The sequence below is a fragment of the Ambystoma mexicanum genome, chromosome 12, assembly GCF_040938575.1.
Source record: "Ambystoma mexicanum isolate Mex_15411 chromosome 12, UKY_AmexF1_1, whole genome shotgun sequence".
Classification (NCBI taxonomy): Eukaryota; Metazoa; Chordata; class Amphibia; order Caudata; family Ambystomatidae; genus Ambystoma; species Ambystoma mexicanum.
Genome location: NC_090936.1, coordinates 157,494,205 through 157,521,758, shown reverse-complemented (window position 1 = coordinate 157,521,758; position 27,554 = coordinate 157,494,205). Strand labels below are relative to the sequence as shown.

At 48.1% G+C, this 27,554-nt stretch overlaps 1 protein-coding gene across 2 annotated transcripts in view; it reads right to left on the bottom strand.

Annotated features, from left to right (window-relative positions):
• ARFGAP3 (ARF GTPase activating protein 3) overlaps positions 1-27,554 on the bottom strand; it is an 840,898-nt gene that overhangs the window by 671,524 nt on the left and 141,820 nt on the right. For both annotated transcript variants that reach the window (XM_069628227.1, XM_069628226.1), the window contains exon 3: positions 24,844-24,916. In XM_069628227.1, coding sequence (XP_069484328.1) covers positions 24,844-24,916 — 73 coding nt within the window. The remainder of the gene's footprint in view (positions 1-24,843; positions 24,917-27,554) is intronic.

Below are 27,554 nucleotides of genomic sequence, written 5' to 3'. Positions count from 1 at the left end.
TGTGGTTATCACAAGAGAATGTGGTTTTAGCTGCCCGCTGATGTAACGTGGGTCTGTGGGTGCAGGACGGAACAGTTTTTCAATACGTGGGTTGACTGCCCGTTTGGTTAGGGGTCTCCAGAGAAGGTTGTATCCTTCTTTTGATGGACTGAAGGATTGGTATAAACCAATCCTTCAGTCCATCCAAAGAAGGATTGGATGGCGGCTTTCCTGTCCCCAAAGATATCTTGCACAAAATCCTTATCCAGCTGATTTTCTTGGGTCTGAATTTGAAAGTGCTCAGCTGCCTTCATGAGCATGTCATAATACAGTGGTTGATTATCCACTGGATGGAGAATCTGCCACTGGTGCGTCTAAGTTAACAGGAGAGGGTAAGTTTTACACATCCTTCTCATCATCGTCATCGTAGTATTGGTGTGCTATTTAGATCATATAGATCAATATGGACTGGGTCTAGCTGAGGTGAGATGGGAAGGGAGTCAGGACGTGGCCTCTTAGCTGGAGGACGAAGCAGCAGTAGTTGGTGGCGTGGTTTGGAAATTTTGCATAGCCTGGGGGTTCTTCTCAAAAAAATATGCCATGAATGACATCCTTCTCATAACCCTATCAATGTCCTCAGAGGTCCATTGCAATGAACTTGGTATGAATACAGGGTTTTGAGGTGTAGTCTGTCCTCGAGGTGTAGGCTGGCCCTGTTCTTCAAGGCCTTTATTAAGGTCTTTTCTCCCTGTGAGGAGTGCTAGGCTTCACCTTGTGAGAGTGGCTCTTTGAGGAGTGTTTGTTTCAACTTTGCCTTAAGGAGGCTTTCAGGGACATGCTTTTGCACCAAGTGGGCTTTTCCAGAGCTTTTGGTGCCTTTGGCCGTTTGACGTGGAGTGTCACCGAGTGCCGTCCCCGTAACAGAGCCGCCAACATGTCTATTGGGTTCGGGGGCTAGCATGTGGGAATCGATCGGTTCCCCCATTGCTGTCCGAAAAGACTGCAAAACTGCCATCGCTGGAGGGCCGCTCCACGTCTATGGCGGTTTCGGCCTGCATGGCGTGATTGGCCCAGTGCTTTGTCTTTCGGTCCTTGGGCGTTTTCGGCTTGAAGAGCATACAGGCTCGACAATGGCCCCCGTTGTGGTCCAGTGCTGGACAAAGATTGCACACCCGGTGCTGGTCTACCCAGTGGACCTTATTACAACTAGGGCAGAATTTAAATGGAATATTCTCCATTGTTAGAAGAAATGGCAGCCAGGCAAGAATAGAGGGGGTAAAGGGGAAAATGCATTCTCTTAGATCTCTAAGAAGAGTCCACCTCCCCACTCTACCTACTGTTTGGGCCGAGGCCTGGTGGGCCTTCCAAGGCCGAAGGGCTCTGTCGAATCAAGGTCTTTGTTCGAAGTTAGTCCTTTCCACGGCCAAAGATGTTGTCGAAAGTCAGTGTAGTAAAAGGATAAAAAGAGTAACTCCAATTTAATAATAGTCAATGGCGTCAGCCGAAAGGAACTCCGGGATTAAGTGTCCGTCAATGATCACGGAAAAAAACAATCTGAGGGACCTAGCCATGTGAAGGACCATGGGTAGAGTGGACATCACACTAGGGATAGTATTACCGGCACGCCCTGTCGAGGTCCCTTTGAGTTTCTGAAACAACTAATACTCTGCAGCTTCCACTAGATGTCAGCCTATGCATAGCATGTAATCGAAGCAAGCAGATTCCACAAGCCTCAGAAATACACATACATGCATGAGCGTATGTGCAAGTGTGTATCTGTACGTGAATGTGTACATGCATGTGTATGCATGCTTGTTAGTGTATATTTGTGCAGGTGTGTGCATACATATAGATTTGCTTTTAAGTCTCTGTAAATGTGAAATAGGGGTAATGAAGTGAATTAGAGTGCAATGGCTGCTAGAGGATAACGTGAAAAAAAAAATCTACCTTTGAGTATCCCTCCAGATATCAATGAAGCCCAACTCTGAATCTAATCTTTATTAAACTTTTTTTGGAGGCACATTAGTGTGTTGGGATCAAACCAGATCCATCTAAATTGGGGTTCCATATGCAGATGAAGAGACTCCCATGCAAAACATTTCATGCTTGGGAGTTGGGGGGATAGCAGGGGAACATGGCAATCCACAGTGGTTAGCCAAAAAAAACACATTTTTATGAATCATCATTTCTTTCAGCAGGCCTGGCAAATTCTTAAAAATGCCACTAGATCTGCAGGCGAGTTCCTTACTTTACATACTCAACCCAAGAGAAATGCACTTGCTCAAGTTAACTGGTGACAATATTTACCAGTGCTTTTTGAAAAATGGTGCATGTGGCCATAAGCACACTTCATATTTGCTGCAGTGCTGTCAAGCATGTACAATGAAAAATAGGTTTCGAACATCCGCCTTACTCGCCAGCAAGGTATAGTATCATGCAAATGGTACTCGCCCTTCATAAAAACGTATCGCCAATGCTAGTGGGCTAGTAGATTTTGTAAGCCCTGATTCGATGATTTTCATTTAACTCCTCTATAGTGGTCTTCTAAAAAAATAAAATAAAAAGAAAATGTAAAAAAGTGCTACCCGCGGCTATGGACCCCCCCCCCCAGATCTGACGCAGCTTCACGTATGGCAGTTTTCCAAAGTCTGCCCTAAACAGTTTGCCATTTTGTTTATTTGTTAGGTTATGATTCATACCACGCACCGCTGCCATTTGTATGGTCTCCAAGCACTCATGTGGCTTTGTAAGAAAAGTGGTAGGGATTGGTTAGTGAGGGAAAGAGGGCTATGATAGAGATTGTACTCTTCTGTTGATGCTTGCCGAACCAAGAGACACAGCATCTGTGCGTGAACTTTCTGGGTGTGCTTTGTAGTGTGCACTGGGCTTGTTGTGTCCAGAGGGGTAGCGCCCAGTGTCTGGGTTGTTTGCAACGGTTTGGTTTTGTGGTGTGGTTAGCAGTGGGTTTGTGGTTGGAGTGTTTTTGGGTGTGTAGGTTTGCTGGCGCTTTTAGGCGTGTGTAGTACGCAAGATATGCGGGTGTGAAAAAAAGGAAGGGGCTGGTTAGTTGCTTTCCATTTGGCTCCAGGTATGCAGTGGTTTCATTGTTGGTTCTTCAAACCGTATTGTCCCATTTTTGCTTCAGTTCCAGTGTGTGGTTTGTAGGGGTGTGTGGGGGGAGGGGGGTGTTTTTATTCTGTCTCAGTGAGTTGAATAGCCAGGTTTTTAGTAGATTTCAGAAAGTTAGGTGGTCTGCCACCATTCTTATTACCAAGTTCCAGAGTTGAACTATCAAATAGGAGAATGAAGTTCCTCCAAATGTCCTTTTCTCAGTGTTTGGTTTGTATTTGGACATTTTTGCTCGATCTTTGGTTTCTTCTTGGTTGTGTGAGGGGTCAGAAACGTGAGGGACAACTTTTGGATGATTTTTCCTAATGCGCCATTTAGTTAAATCATGAATGGTATAAACACGCCTTACTATCCCTATTCCGACGAGGATTGCCCTGCCTATCAAAACTAAAGGAAAATACACTAGAATAGGATATCTGACCTGCAAACTTACACATCAAATTCATAATAAATATATGGCAGTTCATAGTAACAGCAACAATAATATTCACATTCTCTGTTGGTAACCTCTGTTAGCTTCCCTTCCCCAGGTTTCAAGGGAAATTCAGCTCCAATGTTCAACAAAAAGAAACAAGGAAATTCTGGATTGTAATACAGTCTCAAATCAGTTCTTGGCTCCTTCAATGTCAAAGTAAAGTTCTGTTAACCAAAGTTCAAACAGAAAAGCTTCTCTTCTTGGTGTAATAAAGACTTATCACTTAACTAGCATAAATGTCATTCCAGCCATGATGCTTTGCCACAACTTACAGTTGTCAAAGAAGAAATACTCCAGTTCTTTGTTAGGTTAAACTACATACAACTTCTGTAAATGTTAATGAAACAGTTCTTGGTGAAGACTTGTGTCTAGATTAGGAGTCACCGTTGGTATCTTTATCAGGATGACTTCACAGCACTTCTGCTTCCACTTCAGCAACTTTCAACTGTGAGCAACGTTCACCATGAAGGTCTATTCCTCTGACTCATAGTATTCCTACTTCAATTGTGCTACTGAAGTATCAAATCTACTGGCAACCAAATAAACCACCTCAGCTTCAGTACTCAGTGACTCTAAACAGTGTTCAGTTATGACAAGATTCCCTTTTGGGGCACTTTAGCACCTTCAAGTAGGCAAGGCACTCTGGCTCTGAATATTTCTTTTCCAGAGGAGCAGCCTCTTTGCCTCTCTCGTCTGAAACAACAAGCCAGAATTGCCTTTAGGACCCTTCTCTCTTCAAATTGGGTTTGGCAATGTAGGTTGTATCCACTTCAAAGAACAATTACAAGTAGCAAGTGTCCCTTCCCCAACCTTTCCTTTATCCCTCAGCCTACTGTTTACCCGGATAAATTACACACAAGCTTTGTTGCCACTCTCTTGGCTTCAGGTAATGCTTGCACACTCTGGTCTTGGCAATGCTGGCATTCTATGTGGCCCCCACAGTCATATTTAACGGTCCAATGGCTCTGGGGAAGGCTGGTTTCAATCATAATTGGGGAAATACCTTGTTCACTCTTGGCTTGGGCAATGCTTTCCAACTCGTAATAACAAAGGTTAAACACTTGGATTCCCTAGTTTAGAATTATTGACTGTTTTAGTAAAGATTCGGAGGTCACGCTTTCTCTTAGATTATTATTATTATTAGACACACGCGACCACTTTTTGTGCTTTTACAAGTTTAAGTTTAAAAATTGATTTCCACTGTGGTTTCTCCTTATGCAAGTTAAAGAGAATACCAGATTCCATGCATGTGCTGCAATTCAGGTTTTCCATTGTTAAAGGGTCAACAATCCACTTCACATCACTTCTACTCATATGCAAGTGATTTTTTTTTACTGGTACCGTTGCCTGCAGTGTTTGTGCAAGGAATCAGAATGCCCAGTTTAACTCACCGGCTTCTGTGTTACTTTCTCTGCAGGTTGCACAACTAACACGACTTCTGGCTTCACTTGGGACCCCACACCCTTCCTCGTTGAAGTGTCTATAGGATTGTGGGACTTTTAGTCCTCAACAAAATCAGGTCTTTTTGGTAACTTCTTATTTTTAAGGGTATATTTATTTCTGTGTATTCAGGGATGAACTATCACAATTCATTGTTAAAGAGGAAGACAATTTAAGGCGACATTTTTAAATTCCCTTCCATTATAGCTTTGGGAGTACGGAGGATTTGTATGCTTAAGGGCCTTGAATGGTCTATTTGTTCAAATTTTATGTCACTTGTGCCCATAGCCACATATTTTATATGTGGTTCAGATACATCATAACAATAGGCCATTACATGTTTTGGCAACTTTAAGAGGTTCTCCCTTTTAACCTCATAAGTACCAAGGACGAGTAATCTCGTCCTTGGGATTACCTCCCTGTTACCTCGTCTATTTCAGCAATCTGTTTTGTGCGATCCCTGCATAGCAGGGATCGCACAAAACTAACCCAACCCCTGGGCCTTGAGAGGGGGAGGTCCCCCTTCACTGCCCAGGGGTTGGATTACCTTCAATTTCACACCGGCGTGCATGACGCACGCCGACATTAAATTGAAAGTAAATTCACCGTGGAAGCCATTTTCGGCTGCCGCAGTGAAAAGAGAAGGTAAGCTCCCTTCTCCCTCTGCCTCGATCTCCAGCTGTATTTCAAGCCGGAGATCGAGGCAAATATTGTTGGAAAGGGGAGATTCTCCCCTTTCCGACGATACCTTGTGTGACAGCATTGCTGGTCACGGATCGGGCGCAGAGTGCTCGATCCGTGGCCAGCAATGCCACTGGACCACCAGGGATTTGTTTTGGGAGCGGGGGCCTCTCCCCCAAACCGCCAAAGCAGGGCGCCATAGCTCTGGAGACCCCTGGGGGCAGTGATTATCTGCCCACAGGGGTGGGGTTAAAAAGTTTTTAAAAAAATTCGAGGGGAGGGGGGACGGGGTTTGGGGCCCTGGAGCCCACTAGTCACCAGGGATTGTTCAAAAAGTGGTGTCGTTGGAAAGGGGAGATTCTCCCCTTTCCAACAACACCATTTATGACAGCATTGCTGGTCATGGATCGGCGCAGAGTGCTCGATCCGTGACCAGCAATCCCACTGGACCACCAGGGAGATGTTAGCAATGCAGGGGAGGGGGGGGCTGCTTATCAGGTAAGCCCCCCCCTGAGGCACCAAAGCATGGCAGCACATACATAGAGACCCTTGTGGCAGATGGGTGATCATCTGCCCCCAGGGGTGGGGATATTTTCAAGCAAAAAATAAATATTTGAAAATGAAATGGGGAGGAGGTTTGGGGCCAACTAGCCACCAGGGATTTTTTTGTAGGGCATGAAAGGGTGGTGGCCCTCTCCCTCCCACCCCAAGTGGAAGGGGGCACCCCTTGTAGCCCTCCCTGGGGCAGATTTCTGCCCCCATGGAGCATTACATGAGGTGCCCCCCATCCAATTTGGGGGGGGTTTAGGGAGTAGGGCCACCAGGAAAGTGTGGGAAGGCCCCCCCAAAGGATGGGGCCTGCAGTTTAGGTCCCCCCTGTGGCAGATGGGTGCCCATCTGCCCCTAGGAAATGGGTGCAAAAAAAAAAAAAGAAAAAATATCTTGATTGGTTTAGTGACCCCCTACTAGACCGCCAGGGATTTTATTTTCTGGATAGTGGTGCCCCCAACCACCCACCACTCAAAATGGACTTGGAGTCATGTCATGCAGCCCTCCCTGGGGGCAGTTATCTGCTCCCAGGAAGGGGCATCTAACCCCAGGGAGGGCTGAATGAGATGCCCCCCCCTTGCATTTGGTGTGGGGGGGAACCCCCCTGTACATAACAGAATTCCCTGACGATTTAGAGTGCCCCTCAGCCCCCCCCCCCAAAGTGCAGGCTGCCATTTTCAATTTTTTTTTGTTTACTAAACTTGCCTTGGCGCAGATTGGTGCGCCAATCTGGTCCCAGGGTGCCCAAACCTTATTGACCCACGCACTGGGGGGCCTGTCGCACATTTTTTTGGTTGCCCTCTCCCCCCCACCCCAAATGGAGAGGGGGGGTGTACCTCACGCAGCCGTACGTAGGAGGCCTAGGGAGGCCTGCGTGATGTGCCCCCCCACCCATTTCTGGTGGGGGGGAAGAGGGCCACCATAAAATGTCAGACAGGCCCTCCTTTGGGTGGGGCAGTAAGGTTTGGGCACCCTGTGGCCAGATTGGCACACCAATGTGCCCCTCTGCGCCAAGGGGAGTTGGGTTACCAAAGGAAAAAAGGTGGAATGCATTTTAGGGGGCTGTGGGGCACCCCAGAGGGACAGGGAATTTTCTAATGGGATGGGGCGTAGACCCCCCCACCCGCAATGGAGTGGGTGCCAGGTCATGCAGCCCTCCCTGGGACCAGATATCTGCTCCTTTGAAGGGACTCCTGAGCCCAGGGAAGCGTGCAGGACAGACCACCCCCCCCCTTATATGCCCTGGTGAGGGCTACATGAGATGTGCCGCCCCTCCAATGGGGGTGGGGGTGGAGAGGTGCACCCCCCTTCACATTAGAAAATTCCTCAGCGGTGTAGGGTGCCCATCAGCCCCCGCTAAAGGGCAGCCTACCATTTTGAATTATTTTCTTTGTTTACTAAACTTGCCTTGGTGCAGATAGGCACATTGGTGTGCCAATCTGGCCCCGGGCTGCCCAAACCTTACTGCCCCACCCACTGGTGGCCTGTCCCACATTTTTGGTTGCCCTCTCCCCCTCGCCCAAAATAGGTGGCAGGGGTACCTCTGCCCGTAGGAAGGGGCAAATGGGGTTTCACAGGGGGGGGGGGGCGAGGTTCAGTAGACCGCCAGGGATTGCTTGCAGATGGGTGTGAGGGGGCTTCATGTTTGAAAATGATTTCTTTATTTTTGCTGGTGTGACCGTAGGTAACTTTTTTTTTTTTTACAAAGCTTTTTCCACACGAGCAGCTGCAACGTTATGGGAGTACTGTTTTTTATTATTCTATAGTTAGGGCCCACTGTCAGTGGGGTGGGTGAGACTGGGGCTGGATTGTTGGTGGTGTGGGTAGGAATGGGCCGTCTTGACAGATCTGTTGGTGGACTGGGACACAATTGCAGGGGCAGGCCACAAATTGCCCCCCATGCCAGCAGAACATTGGTGTTTCCCTGGGAGCGGATCCCTCCCATGTGGGTTGTCCGTCTGCAAGCCCAGGCTCCACCTCTGGCTGTGCTATGTTACAGATGTCACCTCCGGGGAGGAATGGGGATCCTGCCGGGGCTCCCTGGAGCTGCTGCTGTGCTTAGGGGACGGTACACCCACATGGTACATGGATGTCCAAGGCCAGGGACATCAACTCCAACCGTCCTGGAGTTGCGATTGGGCTGCATTACAGCTTTTCCCTTCGGGGAGGTATTGGCACACTGCTGGGACTCCCTGGTGGGTAGAAGCTGTAACGCAGGGCAGCCAGGGCTCCAGCAAATTCGGCGGTAATATCCCTGGCCTTGGGCACCCTTCTCCCATGTGGGTCTTTGCCTGGGGTTCTGGGTAATAAATTCTGGGCCGATTCGTGTAAGTCAGACCTCTGGATTCCCACGGGTGTCTTCTTTTCAGAAATGCATGGGGTTCCCCGTTTTCCTTGCTGGCTTCGACACCCTATGCCCAAATCTGTAGGTTGCCCACATGAACAAAATGTGCTGTGCCGAAAGGCGTGGGGTTACCAGTGGGTTACCCTTTTTCTTTTGTGCCCCCGGTAGGTGCGCACACACATGTGAGGTACCGTTTTCATCAATTTTTAAAAGGTTTAAACAATGTATTTCCACCAATACCTCTTCAAGTTCCTGTGTGGGATTTAAACCTGGTACTAAAGTTTCTTACATGTGCACCTTTTGAGCCTTTACATTCCTGTCCATTAAGGCTTCTTACTCTGAAAACAATACTTCTAATTGCATTGACATCAGCCCTCAGAGTGAGTGAGTTGCAGGCACCTTCTAGTGGTCCTCCTCACACCATCTTTTATAAAGATAAAGTTGTCCTTAAGGTCAAACCTTCTTTCTTGCTAAAGATAGTCTCAGACTTTCACCTGCCACAAAAAATAATACTACCTACTTTCTAACCTCCTCCTCACACAAGTAAGGAAGAGGAAAGACTACATAGATTAGATCCTAGAAGGGCTCTTAGCTTTTATATTTCAAGATTGGCAAAAACATGTCAGTGTGACCAACTGTTTGTAGGGTTCACTGGCCGTAAACTAGGACTAGCTGTAACCAAACAAACATTATCAAGATGGATAATCTTAGTCATAACTGAGTGTTATAGGCTAGCTGGAAAAGATCCCCCTGATGGATTGCGATCTCATTCAACTAGGGGCATGGCAACTTCAGCAGCACTTCAAAGGGGTGTCCCTGTACAAGATATTTGTGCAGCAGCCACATGGTTATCCATGCATGCCTTCATAAAACATTATGCTCTGGACTCAACTACCTCTCAAGGAGGTCTATTTGCTAAATCAGTACTCCATTCGGTACATGACTAAAAAAGGTCTGTACTCCCACCTCCAATACAAAACTGCTTTGGGAGTCCATCTAAGATGAGGAATACGTGGGAGGACACAATCCATTCGAAGAACAAGTTATTTACCAACTGTAACGTTCTTTCAATTGGATGTTCCTCACACGTATTCCTCATCGACCCTCCCATCCTACCCCGCAGTACAGTTTGTGCTTTACACTCTAATTTGGGTCAAGAGGCACGCCTTTAACTATAATCCATGTGCTCTGATACACGAAAAAACAGAACTGAAGCCAACGGGCGCGCTCAAGGCATTTATACAACGGATGACGTCGGTGCTCGACAGATGCCACCGAGGGACATCGACGCCGCCGCCTCAGAGCGGCCTCTTGTGGAGAGAGAAAAAAGTTCCGAAGCAGCAAAACTGAAGGTAAGGATATATCTAAGATGAGGAATATGTGTGAGAGAACACAATCCATTCGAAGTCCGATTCAGTTCTTATAAATCTGAAGCCGACTTGGGATTGGTTGAGATTTCCGCTGCTTTCTAGATGGTCGAGTAGTTCTTTGAACATGTGGGTGTCAAGGATTTTTGGTGTGTAAGGTAGATTCGATAAAGGTCTGCAGTTGGTAGTGTCTTCCGCATTTCCGGTTTTGTTTTCTGGAGGGGCTGGGTGTACGTTGATTTGACATTTTTAGGTAATGTTCCCATGTTTAGGGATAGATTCATTAGTAGTCTAAAGTATGAGGCTGTCATTCTATGGTTGAGGAGGCTTATGAAGATGCCCAGTAGGCAAGGGTCAGTGGAGGATCCGGTAAGGTTGGTATTTTTCACGAGTTTGTTGAAAGCTTCTTTGTTTACAGGTTCGAATCGATTGAGTGTTGCAGTGGTCGGTGGCACACTGGGTTCTGGGGGGCATGTTTTTGATAGGGTGGCTTGGACTTATGCTTCTATTTTTCTCTTAGAGGATTGTGATATCACATGGGGATTGTGATGGTATGGCACATTTGTTGCACAAGGTTGGGTTTTTCATTTCCTTGATGATTTTGAACAAATATGATATGATAGGTTATTTATAATGTGCTTAATACCCAGAGGTTTCTAACCGCGGACCAGGGGATCGAACTTGTGGTGCTTCGTGTCGTCTTGCTTCCAAGGCGAGCACGTTGCCACTGAGCTATCCTCCTGAGACTCCCGAATTCTTTTTATGGGTTTATTGCCGATTGGATTCTTGTAGCGTGGTATGCTTTTTTTTGCTTTCAGGACTTCTGATTTGTAAATTCAGATTTGTCGACTGCATTTGTTTGTCAAATCGGTTGCATTATTTTCTCCATTGTTTTTCCACTTTGCATTCTGTTTTAATTTCCCCCAGTTCTTTTGTGAATCATCAATTTTCTTTGGGGTGGGTTTGAAGAGTTCTGCAGGTGCCAATTGGTCTAGGGTGTCTGTGATCCAGGTGTCTCTCTTCCACTGAGTTTGGTGTCATTCCATTCAGCTGGGAGGTGTTTGGTTGATTCCAGTAGATCCGTTAACGTTTCCATGTAAAGACTTCCCAGTCTTTTGTTTGTCGCTGTGAGTATCATGCAGCTTGGGAGTTGGACGGTCAAAGGAATCGTATGGTAATAGCTTCATAAGATTGGTAGTGGTGGGGGTGAGGAGGTGGGTTGTCAATATTCACAGCATAAATGCGTATTTCCAACATGTTCTTATCCTTCAATTCATTCACGGTTTCGATATTTTATTTGTAACAAAAGGACATGTATTTTGATAATTACAAAGTACAAACAAAATGTTATCTACTCAAATTGAAGGCTGGGTGTACCACCCGATCTGGTCTACTAACACCTCCTTCAGACAACAGTCAAGTGACTTCTTGAAGTAGGTGACGCATGTCAGTCATGAGGTCTATAGCCTTCAAACAGGAACAAGCATTGAAAATAGTCATGAAAAGCAAGCTCTGACTTTGATCAAGAGGTCTGCTGGTATGTCAAATGGAGCAGCTACTAGGCTGAGGAAACATTTGTGCGGCAAGATGCACAGGTGCTGGGCTGAGAGGGTGCATGCTGCACAATGACCTTCAAGAGCGCTTTAAGACGGCACTGGAGGTGCGCTGCAAACCACTCCATAGTAGTTGCAGTATGGGAGCATCAACCAGTAGTCTGGTCCACATTTCATGGAAGGGTGGAGGCACACTCAGGGGCCTGGAATTCAGAGCGGAGCTGCAGATGCTCCGCTTATCCCACAATGGCGACTAAAATTTACCACATACCAGAGAGACAAGCCCAGCAACGTTGACGTTCCTAAATTGCAGAGCAGATTGTAAGTTTCATTACACCTTAGCTGGAAACTATGCTGTTTGGTTGCAAGATGTCTACTTGTGCTAATGGAAGAAGCTTGTGGCCCTTAAACATGCAGAATTAGCCAAACATCTGCAACTAAGTGAGGTCAGTGCTACACCGTGAGGCAAATGTTTAACATCAGGTTGTCTTCTCCAAACCATCAAACTGGAACAGAGCTGATTGAACTACTAGCCCTGCATGCTTTACACTTACCACATATCCCAAGACTTTGCGCGGACTGGCCTGAAACAAAACTTCCTCTACCTTGCCAGTAGACACAGAGCTGCTCATTTCTAATGGCTGAATGAGAAAATGAAAAGAAATTACGACATTGAGCCACGCCACTGTTTGTGTTCTGCCACAACCTGCAGTCCCCACCCCACCGCTGAGTATTCCATTTTAGGTAGATTCTGGTGCTCTGTACAACATACTAGGGAGACCAGTCAAGCACCCTTGTAGGCTTTTGTGAGCTAAGTGGACCAGCTATAGGTGAATGCTACCATACTGCAACCACTGTAGCCCTCTACAGCAAACCCCCAGTGCCCTCTTACCTACAGTTCTCTCGAGGGCCATTAAACAGCATACAGCCCATCAGCCCAGCACCTGTGCATCTCACCACATGAGTGTTTGCTCAGTCTAGGAGCCGCTCCACAATCCATTTGACATATCGGCAGCCATCTTGATCAAAGTCAGAGCTTGCCTTTCCAGTCTTCACAAGTTCATATACTCCAATGTTCCGTTGCATAAGAGGTGCACAGATATAACCACACTGTCATTAAACTGTCTTTACAAACCAGTCCATTTTCATCTCTATTGACAACAACAAGAGGCTTCGTTTGGAGAGATTCCACATTAGCTATGCAAGCTTATTTTAAAAAAAAAAATACAAGAAGTAATTCCAGGGGCACCACATTTCCTGAGACTTCTCTAGTGTCTCCAATGATAGAAATGCAGAATGAGTGGCTACACTTTGCATGCCAACTGTGGCTTCAATAACTGTTCCACTTAGGACTACAATGAAAATAACACCGACAAATACTATATAACTTCAGGTAACAGTGCACAGCAGTCATTTGGGGGCAAGTTAGGGACTCCAACCTCTCCTGAAGATCAGTCATAAACACTGCACATAGACTGGGATGAGAGCAGTGTTCATTTCATGAGAAAAGGATTTTCACAAAATCATGTGGAGACATGGGTGTTGGCAGTGTGTTTCTCTAAAACATGCATTCTTTTATACATCAATGTCCCAAAATAAGCTAAACAGCTCTGGATAAAATAGCATTCAGTTAGCCCTATAAACCAAAAGGTAGAGGCAATACAGACCCATATCAGAGGACTGTCCAGTAACTTCCATAGTTAGTGGTTGCAGGCCTCTCTGGGTTAGTGTCCCGCAGGAGCATCGTCTGCATCTCCTCCATGCAAAGAAGACAACCGGATATTATAGTCAAGAAAGTATATAAACATATTCAAGGCAGGTGAATTCTGATGCAAATTGGAAAACTTGCATTTTGTTACTCTAGACAGAGATTGCAGAATGTGCCTAGGACATTCCACGGTACAAGTAAGACCTAATCCAAACCTTCCTTTCGGATGCAAAACAAGTTGCTTTTGCCCTTTTGCAGTCAGCAGCAAATCCTGCAGAAACACTGCTTGGTGATGCACGCATCTGGGCCTGAATGTCCATTGTCAGGCCTGGATAAGAGTACAAAAATAACGAACATGCCAAAGACAAGGTTTAAGATTAGCCATCGGAAACCAAATTGGTCCACTGCTCCATGGATGAAGGAAAAAGAGTAACAAATGTGTTGCCAGCAAAAAATGTTGGTAACTTATAAGCCCGTCCACAAACTGCCATATCATTAGCAGCATTTAGTGTAGTTTACAGGGTTTAAGTTCCTTATAGGTTTATCAGATGCGGAGGGGTTGTTTGTTTCGGCTAAGAGAGATTCGTTAAGTGGAAGGGAAGTAGATTTGGAGCAGCCTAAAAAAGCTTCAGGACTTTGTCGTCCTCACCTTCTTCCCTGGTATGATACCACGTCTCGCCTGGGGGATTTCCCCCCCCCCCCCCCCCAGCATAACCCCGGGCTCCCCTACCCAGGTGATCCTACCTCGTCCACCCAGAGTGTTGGGATCTGAGAGCGTCAGCCCTTACCTTGCCACCTGACTAAGGGATACTCAAGGTCTACTCAGGAGAATACCCTCAGGTTTCTCAAACAGCACATTAGGTGGTGCCAAATACAGTCAGGAATATTCAAATATCAGTGACATTGTACAAATCCTATGTGCACGTACACCAAGAAAGGTTAAACATAACACTATCTTAACTATAACCCTACGGGAAGGCAATGGTGCGAGAGACGGCTAGAGAGAACAAGAGACGTTAAGGGAGTATGAATGCCTCAATGGCTCCCTATTACTCTTATCCAGCTGGGGAACTCTAATCTGCGAGGACCCCCAGCTTGAATCATTATCTTTTCTATGCATTCTTCCCTTTATTGCAATTACATTTTTTTGCAGGAATACTGGATAAATATATCATTAATTTCTTTACGCATACAAAATGTTAGTATCATGTATAAAGTAAATATTTGTACTTGCACACATCAGAATAATTATCATTACTACCTAAAACCTAACAGTTTTTAGGACATTTTTGTGTGTGACAGTTTGCACTCAATGGCACAGTTTGGTACACATTTGTTCAAAACCTTTTCAGGGCTGCACCCAACCGGCTTTACGGGTTTCTGGCTCGCTTGCTGTGCCCTCACAAATAAGCCTTCAGAAAAGTACGCCCCACCAGCTTTCATAAATCACCAGCCGCAACTGAGATTCAGAAAGTACTTCAAAATATTGAACTGCAGATTTTTTGGTGTGCAGAAGCATCAGGTTTCTAGAAAGACCGACATTGCCCAGTTCAAACGCTCTCTCAGAGAGAAAAGATAGTTACTCCAGCAAAAATCCTGTCTTCTGTAAAGAACAATTGGTTATATGCAGTTTCTATACAAGGGTGCCTTCTACAGGGCTCACAAAATATACTTGCCCACTTGCATTGGCAAGGACATTTTATGAAAGGCGTGTACCATTTACATAGTACTTGACCTTGCTGGCGAGTATAGGTATGACGAATCAACTTCAGGGGTACCAGTGGTCCAAAGGTGAATATTTGTTTCCAAACCATCAATTAGCTCCACACCTCTAATACACCAGAACGGATCCGAACAGATTGGAATGACAAGCAAATTATAAACCTTGTCCAATTTTGGTAAGGTGGATTGAATGGCAGGCTTATCACCGAAAGGTGTGAATCATTGGTTAGTTGCAACACAGCGAAAATACAATTACCCAAGGATAAAAGGGGCTTTCCAGCCAAGGTTGTATCAAAAATATCTACTTTATATCACAACAGACAGTTTTAGCAACACTATGAAATACAACTCACCCAGTAAAGGAATGCAGAGGACAGACAGTTTCAAAGAAGGAAAAGGGGTGCACTCTACATGAGGGTAGTCTTATGGTTAATAACCACAACAGTTTAAGGTTTGTTTCTTGGCTTCAGCACAAATGGGGCAATGGGTAAGTCTCTAGGGGCCTTCTGGGAAGGAGCAGGGGGACAGAACCACAATGCGACTTGTGCTGTAGGTGTTCTTGGTGCTCGACAGGGTCAAGTCGGTTTCACAGTGCTTTGCAGGCTTCTGTGAGAGTTCAAGATGGGACTCGGCTGCGGGTATCAGGCGGCAAGACTGTTCAGGCAGCGAAGCTGGACGAACAGCTGCATGAAGCCCTACATTGCGGCTCCGGTCTGGAATTGTCTGTTCAACGGGTCTGCAGTACTGGTCGAGACTTCTCAGATGTCTAAGTGAGTGCGTCTCGACAGCGCTCACCGTTGCAGTTGGTTGCAGCTTGAGGAACTAGACTGGCTCGAAAATGTCAATTAAGGCGGACGTTGGTAGATTCTAGTTGAGGCACTTCTCCCAGCTTTTTCAATAGGCTTGTGTTGCTCTTTAAGGCAGACTGCCCAAAGAGGAGGAGTGTGCTGCAGGCAGCTGCCTTGTCCTTGGTTGTAGGTTCAGTGGCCTTCTGGCAGTTCCTATGCAGGAAGCTTTCTGGAGAGCCTAGCAGGGCACACTTGTGCTGGCTGGGTACCGGTTCTGGAGCAGCTGAAGGGTCCGCCGAGTTCTGCATCTCCCTCTATTACCCGGGAGATGTTTGGGTGAGGGATCTTGCGTCCCTCTTTGGATATCCTGGTCTTCCTGCACTGGTGGAAGATGTAAGGCAGACGGTACTTCAGCCAGGGTCCAAGGTTTAGTTCTTCATTGTTACTTCTGGTGAAGTCTTCAGATGATTTGCCAAAAGAGGGGCTCAACCCTCTTTTAAAGCAAAGTGGGCCACAGGGATTGGTGTAGGCTAAGCCTACCTTAATGAATCAATCCTGGGGTCCCTACCAACAATCTTCTGCATGCGTGACATCATAGCAAGAGTGCTTTGCAACAGGAATGTTAAGTAGGTGAACACAGGAAGGTGTGCCCCAGAACTAAAATGGCAGAACGCTTCTCAGCAGAAAGAGCTCTGAGAACACTCCCTTATGACACCAAGTACCACCCACCTTCCAGTCTTTTGTGGATCAAAGTTTTGCTGGTTAATTAATCTATCTGGGGTTCCTGATTAAAGCGGAAGGTCAGCCTTGAAGTGTGAACAAAACCATACACTCTGGCTCCTGCAAACAACATTCTCATACCTTATGAATGCAGTCCCCCCCTAGCGTGGTGGCCCCAGACATGACAGTTCAGTGATACGAGGCAGGAGATGGCTTCAGTTTGAGACAGTTACATATGAAAGGTTTTTGGGTTTCCTTCCTCCTTCGTTATCCTCTGCAGCCAGGCCCCGTTTGAAATACCCCCTGTTGGTACGACTATCGCTGCCACCAGCTGCAGGGCCTAACAAAAGAGCAAGGTGGATCCATGGATCCTTTGTCAGTTAATTAGGATGGCCATGGCAGGGGGCGGGGGGGAATTACATGGTGTACTCCTGGCTGTCATATTTCAATTAAATATGAGAAGGGCGCACTGCGCCTGTAGGCTATGTCCATGACAAGGTACACAGGTTTATGCTCTTGTTGTGGTGTGACATAGGAAATTGCGTGTGTATTAACCCCACACATTTTCCTGAGGTTGGTCTACCATCATTCCATTTCATTAAACACATTTTAAAAAAAGGGTCCAGGTGAGTGCATGCCCACAGTGCGGATGGTCGAATTCCTTACGATGGGAAAGGTTTCAAACTTATTTGACATTTACTCCAAACAAGCTGTTTGCAGTAAATGGCAAATAAAGGTCTCACAGTGCAAGAGTGCCATTTGGGTGGCAACATTGTGCAAATATGAAGTGTGTTTATGGTGACATGCACCATTTTACAGACAGCACCGGTAAATATTTTGACACCCATCACCACGGGGCGATATCATTTCACTTAAGTTAAGAAGGTAAATAAAGGAACTCGCCCTGCAGGTCTTGTGAGATTTTTAAGAATGTGCAATGGCCTGTTCTGGAGGATAGCATCTGCAGTCATCTGTGGGATAGTTGAAGTATGCCGACTTGACCTTTATTGGCCTATACCCTGTAGGTCTGTATAACATACAGATCGAGATGGCCAGGAAATATCTACCAAATATTACATAATAGCAGCTAGGCTGAATAGCTACCACACTGCTAGACTAGCTGATTAGTCCTCCAATGTTCTGATTAGTTGTTATAGTAATTGTTTTAACTAAGTTAAAACACCTACGGTATAGGTGTAATAGAGGTAAATATAGCCAGAAATACCTCACTAGGTGTTCTATCCTGCTATTCTCCTTTTTAGGTTTAAAAGGGGACCCACACAGGAAAGCAGCACTGAGAAATTACAGAACTATATATTCGGCCGCTTTTATAACAAAAAACATTACTAACGTGTTTTCCGATTCTATCCACCGATATAGAGGTGGCTCACCAGCGCACACCAAGGCCAGCCCCAGGTATAGGAAGGGCTAGGTAGAAGAATTCTCCCTTTCTTTCTATTGCTCTAGTTGCACTTAAACATTCAATACTACAAAATTAGCAACTCATTGAGCAGGTATTATGCCATATTTCTCCTTACACTGATGAAGTCTGACTCCCCTTAAGATTGTTTTTAACACAGCTAGATTGCTGAACGCGATAAGTCGCTCCCAGCTACGAATTGGGTTTGTCTGCCCCATTTTCATGAAAAAAAGACACGCAAGTAACAGGGGTCCAACAGGTAAGTACAAAAAACGATCAACAGATTACATGAAGTTAAATGCACGACTCAAGTAAGACATGTACTCAATTGTGTAAATTCCAGATGGGTTGCATACTACTTTAGGCATTACCAGTTAGCAACACATATACACTTCACAGTTCCTAGAGTGGAGAAAATATGTTGCACTTTAAGTGACAAGCTCTAACAGTTCTTAAAATGTCCATCTCTACTCTTCCCAGTGCCCACGTTCGCTAAAGATGAGTAATCCAAGTCAAACTGGTAGATTGGGCAATTCCAACACATACATTCCCATGTCTCAACTAGCTTGACCATAGGGTGTTTGAATGGCCTAGAGCATGTTCACACAAGGACTTTTTTACGATTGAAGTGTGAAAATGTACAGATGTTCTCACAAAACCTTCCAGCCCCCCCCCCCCCCCCCCCCACCACCCCCCTGATCCCCAGCGGCAGGCCATACTGGCTTGCTAACCAAACCTCCTTATTAATGACATCACCTTATTCTAGCCTCAAACTGTGTCTTGCAAACTAAAAAGAACAAGTTACTTAACTGTAACTGTTGTTCTCCAGCATGGATTCACATGCTCATGAATATTCCCTGTCGTCAGGCCGGGAATCCTCGATATAGAAAAAAAATCAGTATCAGTTTGGTTATTACTAAGAAAGACAGATCAGAAACGAATCACTGGTCTCTGGGTCATACTGCCCCCAGCCAATGACTGCCCTCTCCCTAAGCCCCGCCTCTGGCAGCCATCCTCAGATTTGGTAGCACGTAAAGTGGCAGTATGACCAAGTGAAGAGCCGCAGAGGGGAAGGCGGGAGGGTTCGCATGTGAATCCATGCCAGACCCATGCTGGAGAACAACAGTTACAGGTAAGTAACTTGTTCCTTCTCCAGCATTGGGTCTGGCATGGATTCACATGCTCATGAATAAGCGAATACATAGCAGTACACACATGCACAACCATGGGAGGTGGCAACAGGCTCAACATTAAGCAATACAACAACTCAACATTAAGCAACTCTTACCTCCTCAGCAGGCTCACCTTAGGCGAACAGGTTGCGCAGCACTGCTTGGCCGAGTCCCGATCGACGCAGTAGAATCTTGTGAAGGTGTGCATCGACCTCCACGTCGCAGCCCTGCCGATGTCCAGCAGGGACACACCAGACAGGAACGCCGTGGTAGCAGCGATCGCTCTCGTCGAATGGGCTCTCGGACAGCCGGGCAGCTGTCAGTTTGCCAACCGGTGACAGTGCATGATGCAGCCGGAGAGCCATCTGGAAATGGAAGCCTTCGAGAGAGCCTTCCCTTGATTCACAGTCCCAAAGTTCACAAACGGCTGTGACATCTTCCGAAAACTCTTTGTGCGGTCCACGTAGAACTTCAGACCTCTAGCTACATCCAGCGAGTGCAAAGTCCTCTCGGCCGGCGACAAAGGCGATGGGAAGAAAACTGGCAACACCAAGGGCTCGTTGAGGTGGAAGTCCGACGGCACCTTGGGCAGAAAAGGATGGATGTGTCCTCAGCACCACCCTCGTGTCATGAAAAGTCAAGTATGGAGGCTTGCAAGATAGGGCCTGGATCTCTCCCACTCGTCGTGCGGAGGTGATGGCCACGAGGAAAGCAGTCTTCCATGACAGGAACTTCAAAGGCGCCAAATGCATAGGCTCGAATGGGGCCCCCATGAGCTTGGTCAGCACCACTTTAAGCTCCCACGCCGGGGCAGGAGCCTTCACCGGCGGGAATGATCGGAATAGTCCCTTCATGAATTCTTTCACCAGGCAATGAGACCACAAGGACGCCCGTCCCGTCGTCCTGGTATATCGGGAGATTGCAGCCAGATGTATTTTGATGGAGGCGTGAGCCAGTCCAGCTTTGGCCAACGACAGTAGGTACGGCAGTACTTGAGGGGCCGTAATCCGCAGAGGGTTAATCTTCTGTGCACGGCACCAGACAGAGAACCTCTTCCATTTATGTCCGTAACACTTGAGAGTTGAGGACGCCCTGGCCTTTGCAAGAACCTCTCTGCAGTCGGCCGAGATGTAGTACCCTCCAAACGCTAGCGCTGCAGGAGCCAGGCCTGCAAGTTCAGCGACTCCAGGTTGTGGTGAAGAATGGCGCCTCCTTCTCTGAAGAGAAGATCTGCGTCAGTCGGCAGCTTGACTGGTGGGGACGTTGACAAGTCCAGAAGGTCCGGGAACCAGATCTGTCTCGGCCACGCCGGTGCGACAAGGATCATACTGCACCGGGACCTCTTGAGCTGGTTGATGAGCCAGAGCAGCAACGGCAGCGGAGGGAACGCATAAAGAAATAGACCGTCCCAGGGGAACGAGAAAGCATCGCCCATGCTCCTCGGCTGGGGGAACCTGCTGGCGAACCTCTGGCACTTGGAATTCGTCGCGAAGAGATCAATTTGGGGTTCGCCCCATCGTCGGAAGAGTCGATCCACTTGATCCTGGCGTAGTTCCCACTCGTGGCACGAATGCAAGCTCCCTGCCGAGTGAGTCGGCGATCGTGTTTTTTATTCCTGCCACATGGAGAGGCACCAGAAACATCCCTTGGGCGACGGCCCAATGCCACAGATCTTGGGCTTCCTTGGATAGGGCCGGGGACCTGGTTCCGCCCTGCTTCCGAATGTAGAACATTGTGGTGGTGTTGTCGGTGAAGATCCTCACCACCTTGCCCTTGAGGGACGGAAGAAAAGACTTGAGGGCCCAGAACACCGCGCAGAGCTCCAAGATGTTGATGTGGAGAGACTTCTCCTCCGGGAGCCAAAGGCCTCTCACGTGAAGATCTCCAGAGTGCGCACCCCAACATTCCAGGAAGGCGTCTGTCGTCACCGTCCCCTGGTGAGCTGGGGTCTGAAAATCCATGCCTGCCGACAGATGGGAGCGGGTACCCCCACCACCGGATCGCCTGACGGAACGTCTCGTTGAGAGGGATCCTGTCCTCGAAGCTGCCCGTCGACTGGATCCAGCGGGCGTCGAGGAACTCCTGTAAGGGTCTCATCCGAAGCCTGCAAATGCGCACCAGATAAATGCAGGAGGACATCATCCCGAGGAGTGACTTGATAGATCTTACCCTGGCCATGTCTGTGGCCAGCAGGCGCTGCACCTTGCCCAAAATGGTCCTGGTCCTTTCCTCTGACGGGGAGGCCAGCCGCGCCACTGTGTCGAGCTTGGCTCCCAGAAACAGGGCGACTTGCGACGGAACCAAGTGGGATTTCGGAAAGTTGGAGAATCCCAGGTCCGTGAGCAGCTGGACGGTCTTCGCAGTGTGCTCCACGGCGAGCTCCCTTGTCCTTGCCCGGATGAGCCAGTCGTCCGGGTAGGGGTAGATGTGGATCCCCTGTAGGCGCAGCCGCGCCGCCACCGGTGCGAGGCACTTGAACACCCTGGGTGCCGACTTCAATCCGAACGGGAGGGCCTTGAACTGGTAGTGCCGCCCTTGGACCACGAACCGGAGGAACTTTGGGTGTCTTTTTAGAATGGGGATGTGGAAGTAGGCATCCTCCAAGTCCAACGACGACAGGAAATCGCCCTCCTCCAGCTGTCCCAGCACATGCTGGAGGGTGACCATACAGAACTTCTGTGCCTTGATGTACTTGTTCAGTCGTCGTAGGTCCAGGATGGGGCGTATCCTCCCGTCTTCTTTTTAGGAGGAAGTACCTTGAGTAAACTCCGGAGCCCCGAAGCCTCTTTGGGACGAGCTCGATGGCCCCCTTCTTGAGCATCGCCCTTACTTCCAATAGTAGTTGAGGGACGTGATTTTCCTTCCTGGCCACGGGTGGAACGCGAGGGCACTTCTGAAACTCGAGGGCGTGCCCTTGGGCCAGGGCGTCCAGCACCCAACGGTCGGTGGAGATGGACTCCCACACGCTGACGAGTCCCGCCAGCCGGCCTCCCATTGGGGTGCTTCGGCGGGGGCCCCACCCCATGGTCGGTTCAATCTTGTTTGGAGGCCGCCTTGCCTCCTTGACCTCCTTGTCGACGACGGGCACCACCTGACTTGCCACGTCCCCTGTAGGCTTCCTGGGACGAAGATCTTGCCGTTTGGCAGTAAGTGGAGGAGCCACTGCCGGATCCCCTGGAGGCACCTTGTCTGCCTCCGGAGCTCCGAAAGGACAGCCGTCGTTGTTGGAGCACTCCCAGTGCCCGGGCAGTCAGTCTGTCTTGATGGCCTGAAGGGACTCATCAATCACCTTCCAAACAGGTTGTTCCAGTCGAAGGACATGTCCAAAACCTTGGTTTGTACGTCCTGGCGGAAATCCGTGGCCCTGAGCCATCCTCGTCGTCTCAAGCAAACGCCGTTGCCCAACTGACGGAAACCGGTGTTGGCGATGTCCGTTGCCACCGTGATGGCGTGGTCCGAAGCAATCTCCCCCCCCTGTAGGATTTCAAGGGCCTCAGCCCTTTTGGTGTCGAGGAGGAAGTCTAACAGAGGGGCGATTTTGAACCACAACTCCCTGTCGTAGCGGGCTACGATAGCCAGGGCGTTGGCCGCCTTAATAGTCGTCGCGGAGGATGAGATGATCCATCGTCCCATCGTATCCAACTTCCTGCCCTCGCTGTCCAGCGGGGTAGTTGATGTCGAGGCCGATGCCCCCCCAGCTTTCTTTGCCGCCGCGACGACTGAATCCGGGGTAGGTTGTGCCAGAAGGCACAAGGGGGCAGCGTCGGGGAGCCGGTACTTCTTCTTGTACCGGTCCCTCTTTGCCGGCGCCGTGGCAGGGTTCTTGAGGAGGGCGAGCCCCTCATCCCAGATGTCATCAAGAAGCAGTACGGAGAGGACCGTCTTCCTTTTAGCCTCGCGCCGTTGGTAAAGGAACCCTTCTTTCTTCTTTTCTTCTGGGCAGAGCTGAAAAAGCTTGGATGCCCTGGAAATCATGGCATGAAAGGATCCAATCTCTTCGGGCGGGGAAGCCCGAGCAGGAGGCGACAGGGGACACGTCCCGTCGTCGCCTCCGTCGTCATCTGTACCTGTCGTAGCCGTGTCCGTGCCTGTATCATCCCCGTGGGTAGTAGACCGGGGGAAGGCAGAGCAGGTGGGAGAGGTGGCGTCCTCCTCTTATGCGGTGGACTCTCCGAAGGTCCTGGCTCCGGTTCCCCCGTCGGGTCTGGCTCAGGTACCTCTGTCGGGGGAAGGGGCAACCTTGTCCTTATCTCCGAGCTTAAGGACTGAATAGCTGACAAAATGGCCACTGAGGTGTCTTGCGGCGCCAGAAACGACGGGCGCGAGGGCTCTTGAGGAGCCTAGTCGGCGACACAGTCGCCCTCGTCGGGATCCCTCCCGATGGGTTGGGCCTCTTCCACGACTTCGATGAGCTCTTCTTCAGAGGTCGTGTCCGTTTCCATGATGGCCACCAGCCCCTCCCCCACCTTTTCCAACGAGGACTTCGTGGGGGTCTTCTCAATGGGCCTGAAAGACGACTCCCTCCGCGGTGGCAGGGAGACTCTGGGTCCTGAGGGCGCCTCCACTGGTGTAGCCTCGACAGGCTGAGCCAGGGCAGAGGCGACAACCTCAATCGAGGTCTTAGCAGGCTGAATTAAGGCCATCGTCACCTTCTGGACGCCTGGGGCCTTCACCTTGGGAGGAGGGTCCGAGCCTCGCTCCCCCTCTGCCGGAATCTTTGAGATCGACCGGGGCCTCTCCAGAAGCTTAGCCGGGTTCTCGGACTTCCTCTTACTCGAGCCAGAGCGTTGGCTAGTGGTTGATGGCGCCGGGGAGGATGCGCCCTGCCTGGCAGCCAAGGAGCCCGACCGTTCGGCGCTCCCGGTGCCCGCGGACTCGCGGTGCTTAGCCTTTTGTTGGGCCCCGTCGCCGGGGAGCCCTCACAGGACTTAGAAGACCGCTCAGACTTCTTTTTCTTCTTCTCACCCAGCCAGTTGGCGAGACGGAGGTGGCGATCCTTCATGGTCCGCTCCGACATGTTCCCACAAAACGCACAATCCTTCTCCTTGTGCGTCTTGTCCTCATGGAGACAGTAGAGGCATAACGAATGCTCATCCTCCTTGAAAACATTCTGAAGCTGGCATCCAGGGAAGGTCCTGAACAGCTTCCCGGGCGTCGAGCTTCCTTTCTCCTGGGCCATGTCCAGGGTAGGCCTCGGAACTTCTGGAATCCTCCAAAAGCTTAACTCGACGAAATCTTCACCCTTGAGGGGTGTAGAAAACTCCGAAACGGATCCCCGTTGATCGGATGTAGAAACGGTGGAGCTTGAGGCTCTATTTAACCGAAAAAAGAGAAATATCTCCTGAAAAAGCGCGAAAACGCAGCAAAAGCTCGAGAGCTACAGCACGAGGACTCCGAACACTTGAACGTGCGGTAAAAATCTGAGGATGGCTGCCAGAGGCGGGGCTTAGGGAGAGGGCAGTCATTGGCTGGGGGCAGTATGACCCAGAGACCAGTGATTGGTTACTACTAAGAAAGACAGATCAGAAACGAAACCGATACTGATTTTTTTCTATACCGAGGATTCCCGGCCTGACGACGGGGAATATTCATGAGCATGTGAATCCATGCCAGACCCCATGCTGGAGAAATAACATTTAGCCCAGTGCAGTGGGTGAGAAGGCTATACGACACATTTGACCAACTAAAGTAGATCAGTAGTAGAAGACTATAAACCACTACACAGCAAGTATAAAATAAAAAACAGACTTGAGGAACAGTTGTCTGCTTGCATTTAAAATAAATGAAAGTACTTACAGCATTAGAGTTTCCTCCAATCTGCATACATCTTAGCTGAAACCAGGACCAGTTGGAATCTAATTCTGTAGATCTGTTTTAAAAAAAATCCAGGTAAAATTATTATGATTAATTTGCCAATCATTCATTACTGAAAACTACTAGTTATATTTTACAAGCTAACCGCTTTTCAGGATGTTGCAAGACAAAATTATGCACTTATTTTCTTAACCAGTAAACCCAAAGGGAGCAAGTGTTGGGCACTACGACTTTTGCCACCGACACTTGATTGCGGCATGCAGGTCAGACTACAAACACAGATACCCATGGTGGAATGGATTTGCCTTCAGATGTGTTCAGTGGCAGGCTGTCTGATATGCCAAAAAAGGCTGCTCCCCTCGCCCTGTACCGTGAAGAATGTTTCCTGCAGAATTACTATATATAGCCCTCTTCTCGACTCTGGAACATGACAGGAGGGTGTAGGTAGCTCAGGAAGACTTACAATGGATCCATATACATTACATAGATTAGCAACTGTGTGCTCGGTAACCTTTTCAATTGTGTCTACTTCGTTGTCCCTCAAATACACAGTTGTTGAAAGGTAGTTCCTGGCCTGCATGGGCTTTCACTTAAATGTTGTAGGTTCAGCACAGGTTTGACACTTTATACTACCTACTAGCATCCAACTGTTCAAGGGAAGAAGCATACATTTCCTCAGGGTCCGAACTGTAAAGCATGTACCAGAATATCTAAAGAGATGGGTGGGTACCCTCTTTTTTGTTTATGGAAGGGGGGGGCTGACTCTTGAGGGTTGTATAAGATCAATAAGCAAAGAGATGAGTCAAGGCTACCCCCCTCCCTTCAACGCATAGTTAGGGCACAAACAACCTACAGGAGGCTTATATGTGATTCACTTGGCCATTCATGATCAAACTCACAAGTTTAGATACTGTTAAAACAAGTTTTATTTTAAATCAAGTTGTGCATTAAAACAACGGCTTAATGTGTTATTCACAACACAAGGACATTAGATTCTGAAAAAGTGAGGTTAGCAACAAAAAGTGATTAGATGTGCAGCAAACGATAACATATTACATCTGTCGACACTTGCTTGTTTCCCGTTCGGGGGTCATACAGAAAAATTGTTCCTGTTAGCACAGCTTGAACAAAGGCCTCCAAATTTTCCTTAGGACACTGGTGCTACAGGCAGTGGGAAATTGTTCTCAGATCACGTTCGAATCTAAATAAAAACAAATAACGTGCTGGGATGATGTATCTGGTAAGTGTTAGATCAAAGGGCCCTGTTGAGGGGTTTTGTTATCTGTGGGTTGTGGCCTACCTAGTATTTCTTCTCTGCGTCTTGGGCTGAGAATTGAAGGACTAGCGTCTGTAATCCCAGCTTTCAAAATTTGCTCCGATGATTACTGGAAGAAGAAAAGGTAAAGGCTAGTTGTACCTTATAGCGCTGTTTTGCCATTACAAAATCATGCTGGGAAAGGCTGGTGAAGTGCATAAATCAAGCAAAATGTTCCAACAACACTTAACTCAGGGTCAGCAGGGCTGGGTCGGTGGGGTGCTGCAAGAGATTCTGCAACACAAAGTGGGAGAAGCTCATGGCTCACTGCTCGGGGTAGCAAATCTTCATAATGGTGGTGAATTTAGCGAAAGTACTAACATGCCTGACATTTAGACATGCGTTATAAATAGTTCGAATGTGACTTGATTTAGGCAAAGTTTTGCAAAATGCCTTGTATTACGGCGTTGAGTGCTTTGTGTGTGCCAAACGCATTGTGCGGAGTGGATGGAAACGCTGCCAGGCAGTGGCGTAGTTTCCCATAAGATCAAGTCAACAGGAGTTTGAAAGCGTCAAAAGAGTGACTTGCTTGTGATGAATGCCGACACGATCGTTCATCGGTGTGCCATTGCCGAGAGGCAGCATCATTTTCCATGGAGGCAAGCCACAAGGGAGTTTTTTTTTTTTTTAAATTGTATTTGTTTATAGCGCGCCGGAGCCCGCAGGCATCAGGGAGCGAACATAAAGACAGACAAAAGAACTTACTTTCTTACCTGGTAACGTTCTTTCAATGGGATGTTCCTTTGACGTATTCCACATCTATGACAGGTAATCACCACAGCTGTGCTGCTTTGGAAAATGTTCTGCGTCCTGCGTCAATGACGTCGATATGCTGACCCTTGAGGGCCTCTGTCGAGCCGACGTCACCGGATGTTATAAGTAGGATGCAGCCTCAGTTGTAGTTTTTTCCCCCAGAACGTGTGGCACCAATCGTCTGCCAGTATGACTACAGAAAGCCTTGCGGAAACGTAAGCTGCAATCGCATAAGACATTCTGTAGAGAGGCAGGCTGGGAGGGTGCGATGGGATATTCCTCTGACATATTCCACATCGAAAGAACGTTACCAGGTAAGAAAGTAACTTGTTCTTCGAAGGGATTGTGTCCTCCGACGTATTCCACATCTATGACAGACTCCCAAAGCAGTACCAACGTATGGAGGCGGGAAAAGAATTTAGAATTTTAGAATGCCCAATTAAATTGCAGAATAGAGGACCGCCTTGCCAAAGGCCAAATCTTACCCATGAATAGAATCCAGGGAGTAGTGTTTTACAAAAAGTATGGACAGAGGCCCATGTGGCTGCTTCACAAATGTTACGAATGGGAACACCCCTCTGCAGAACAGTAGAGGCAGCCACACCCCTAGTAGAATGGGCCCGTA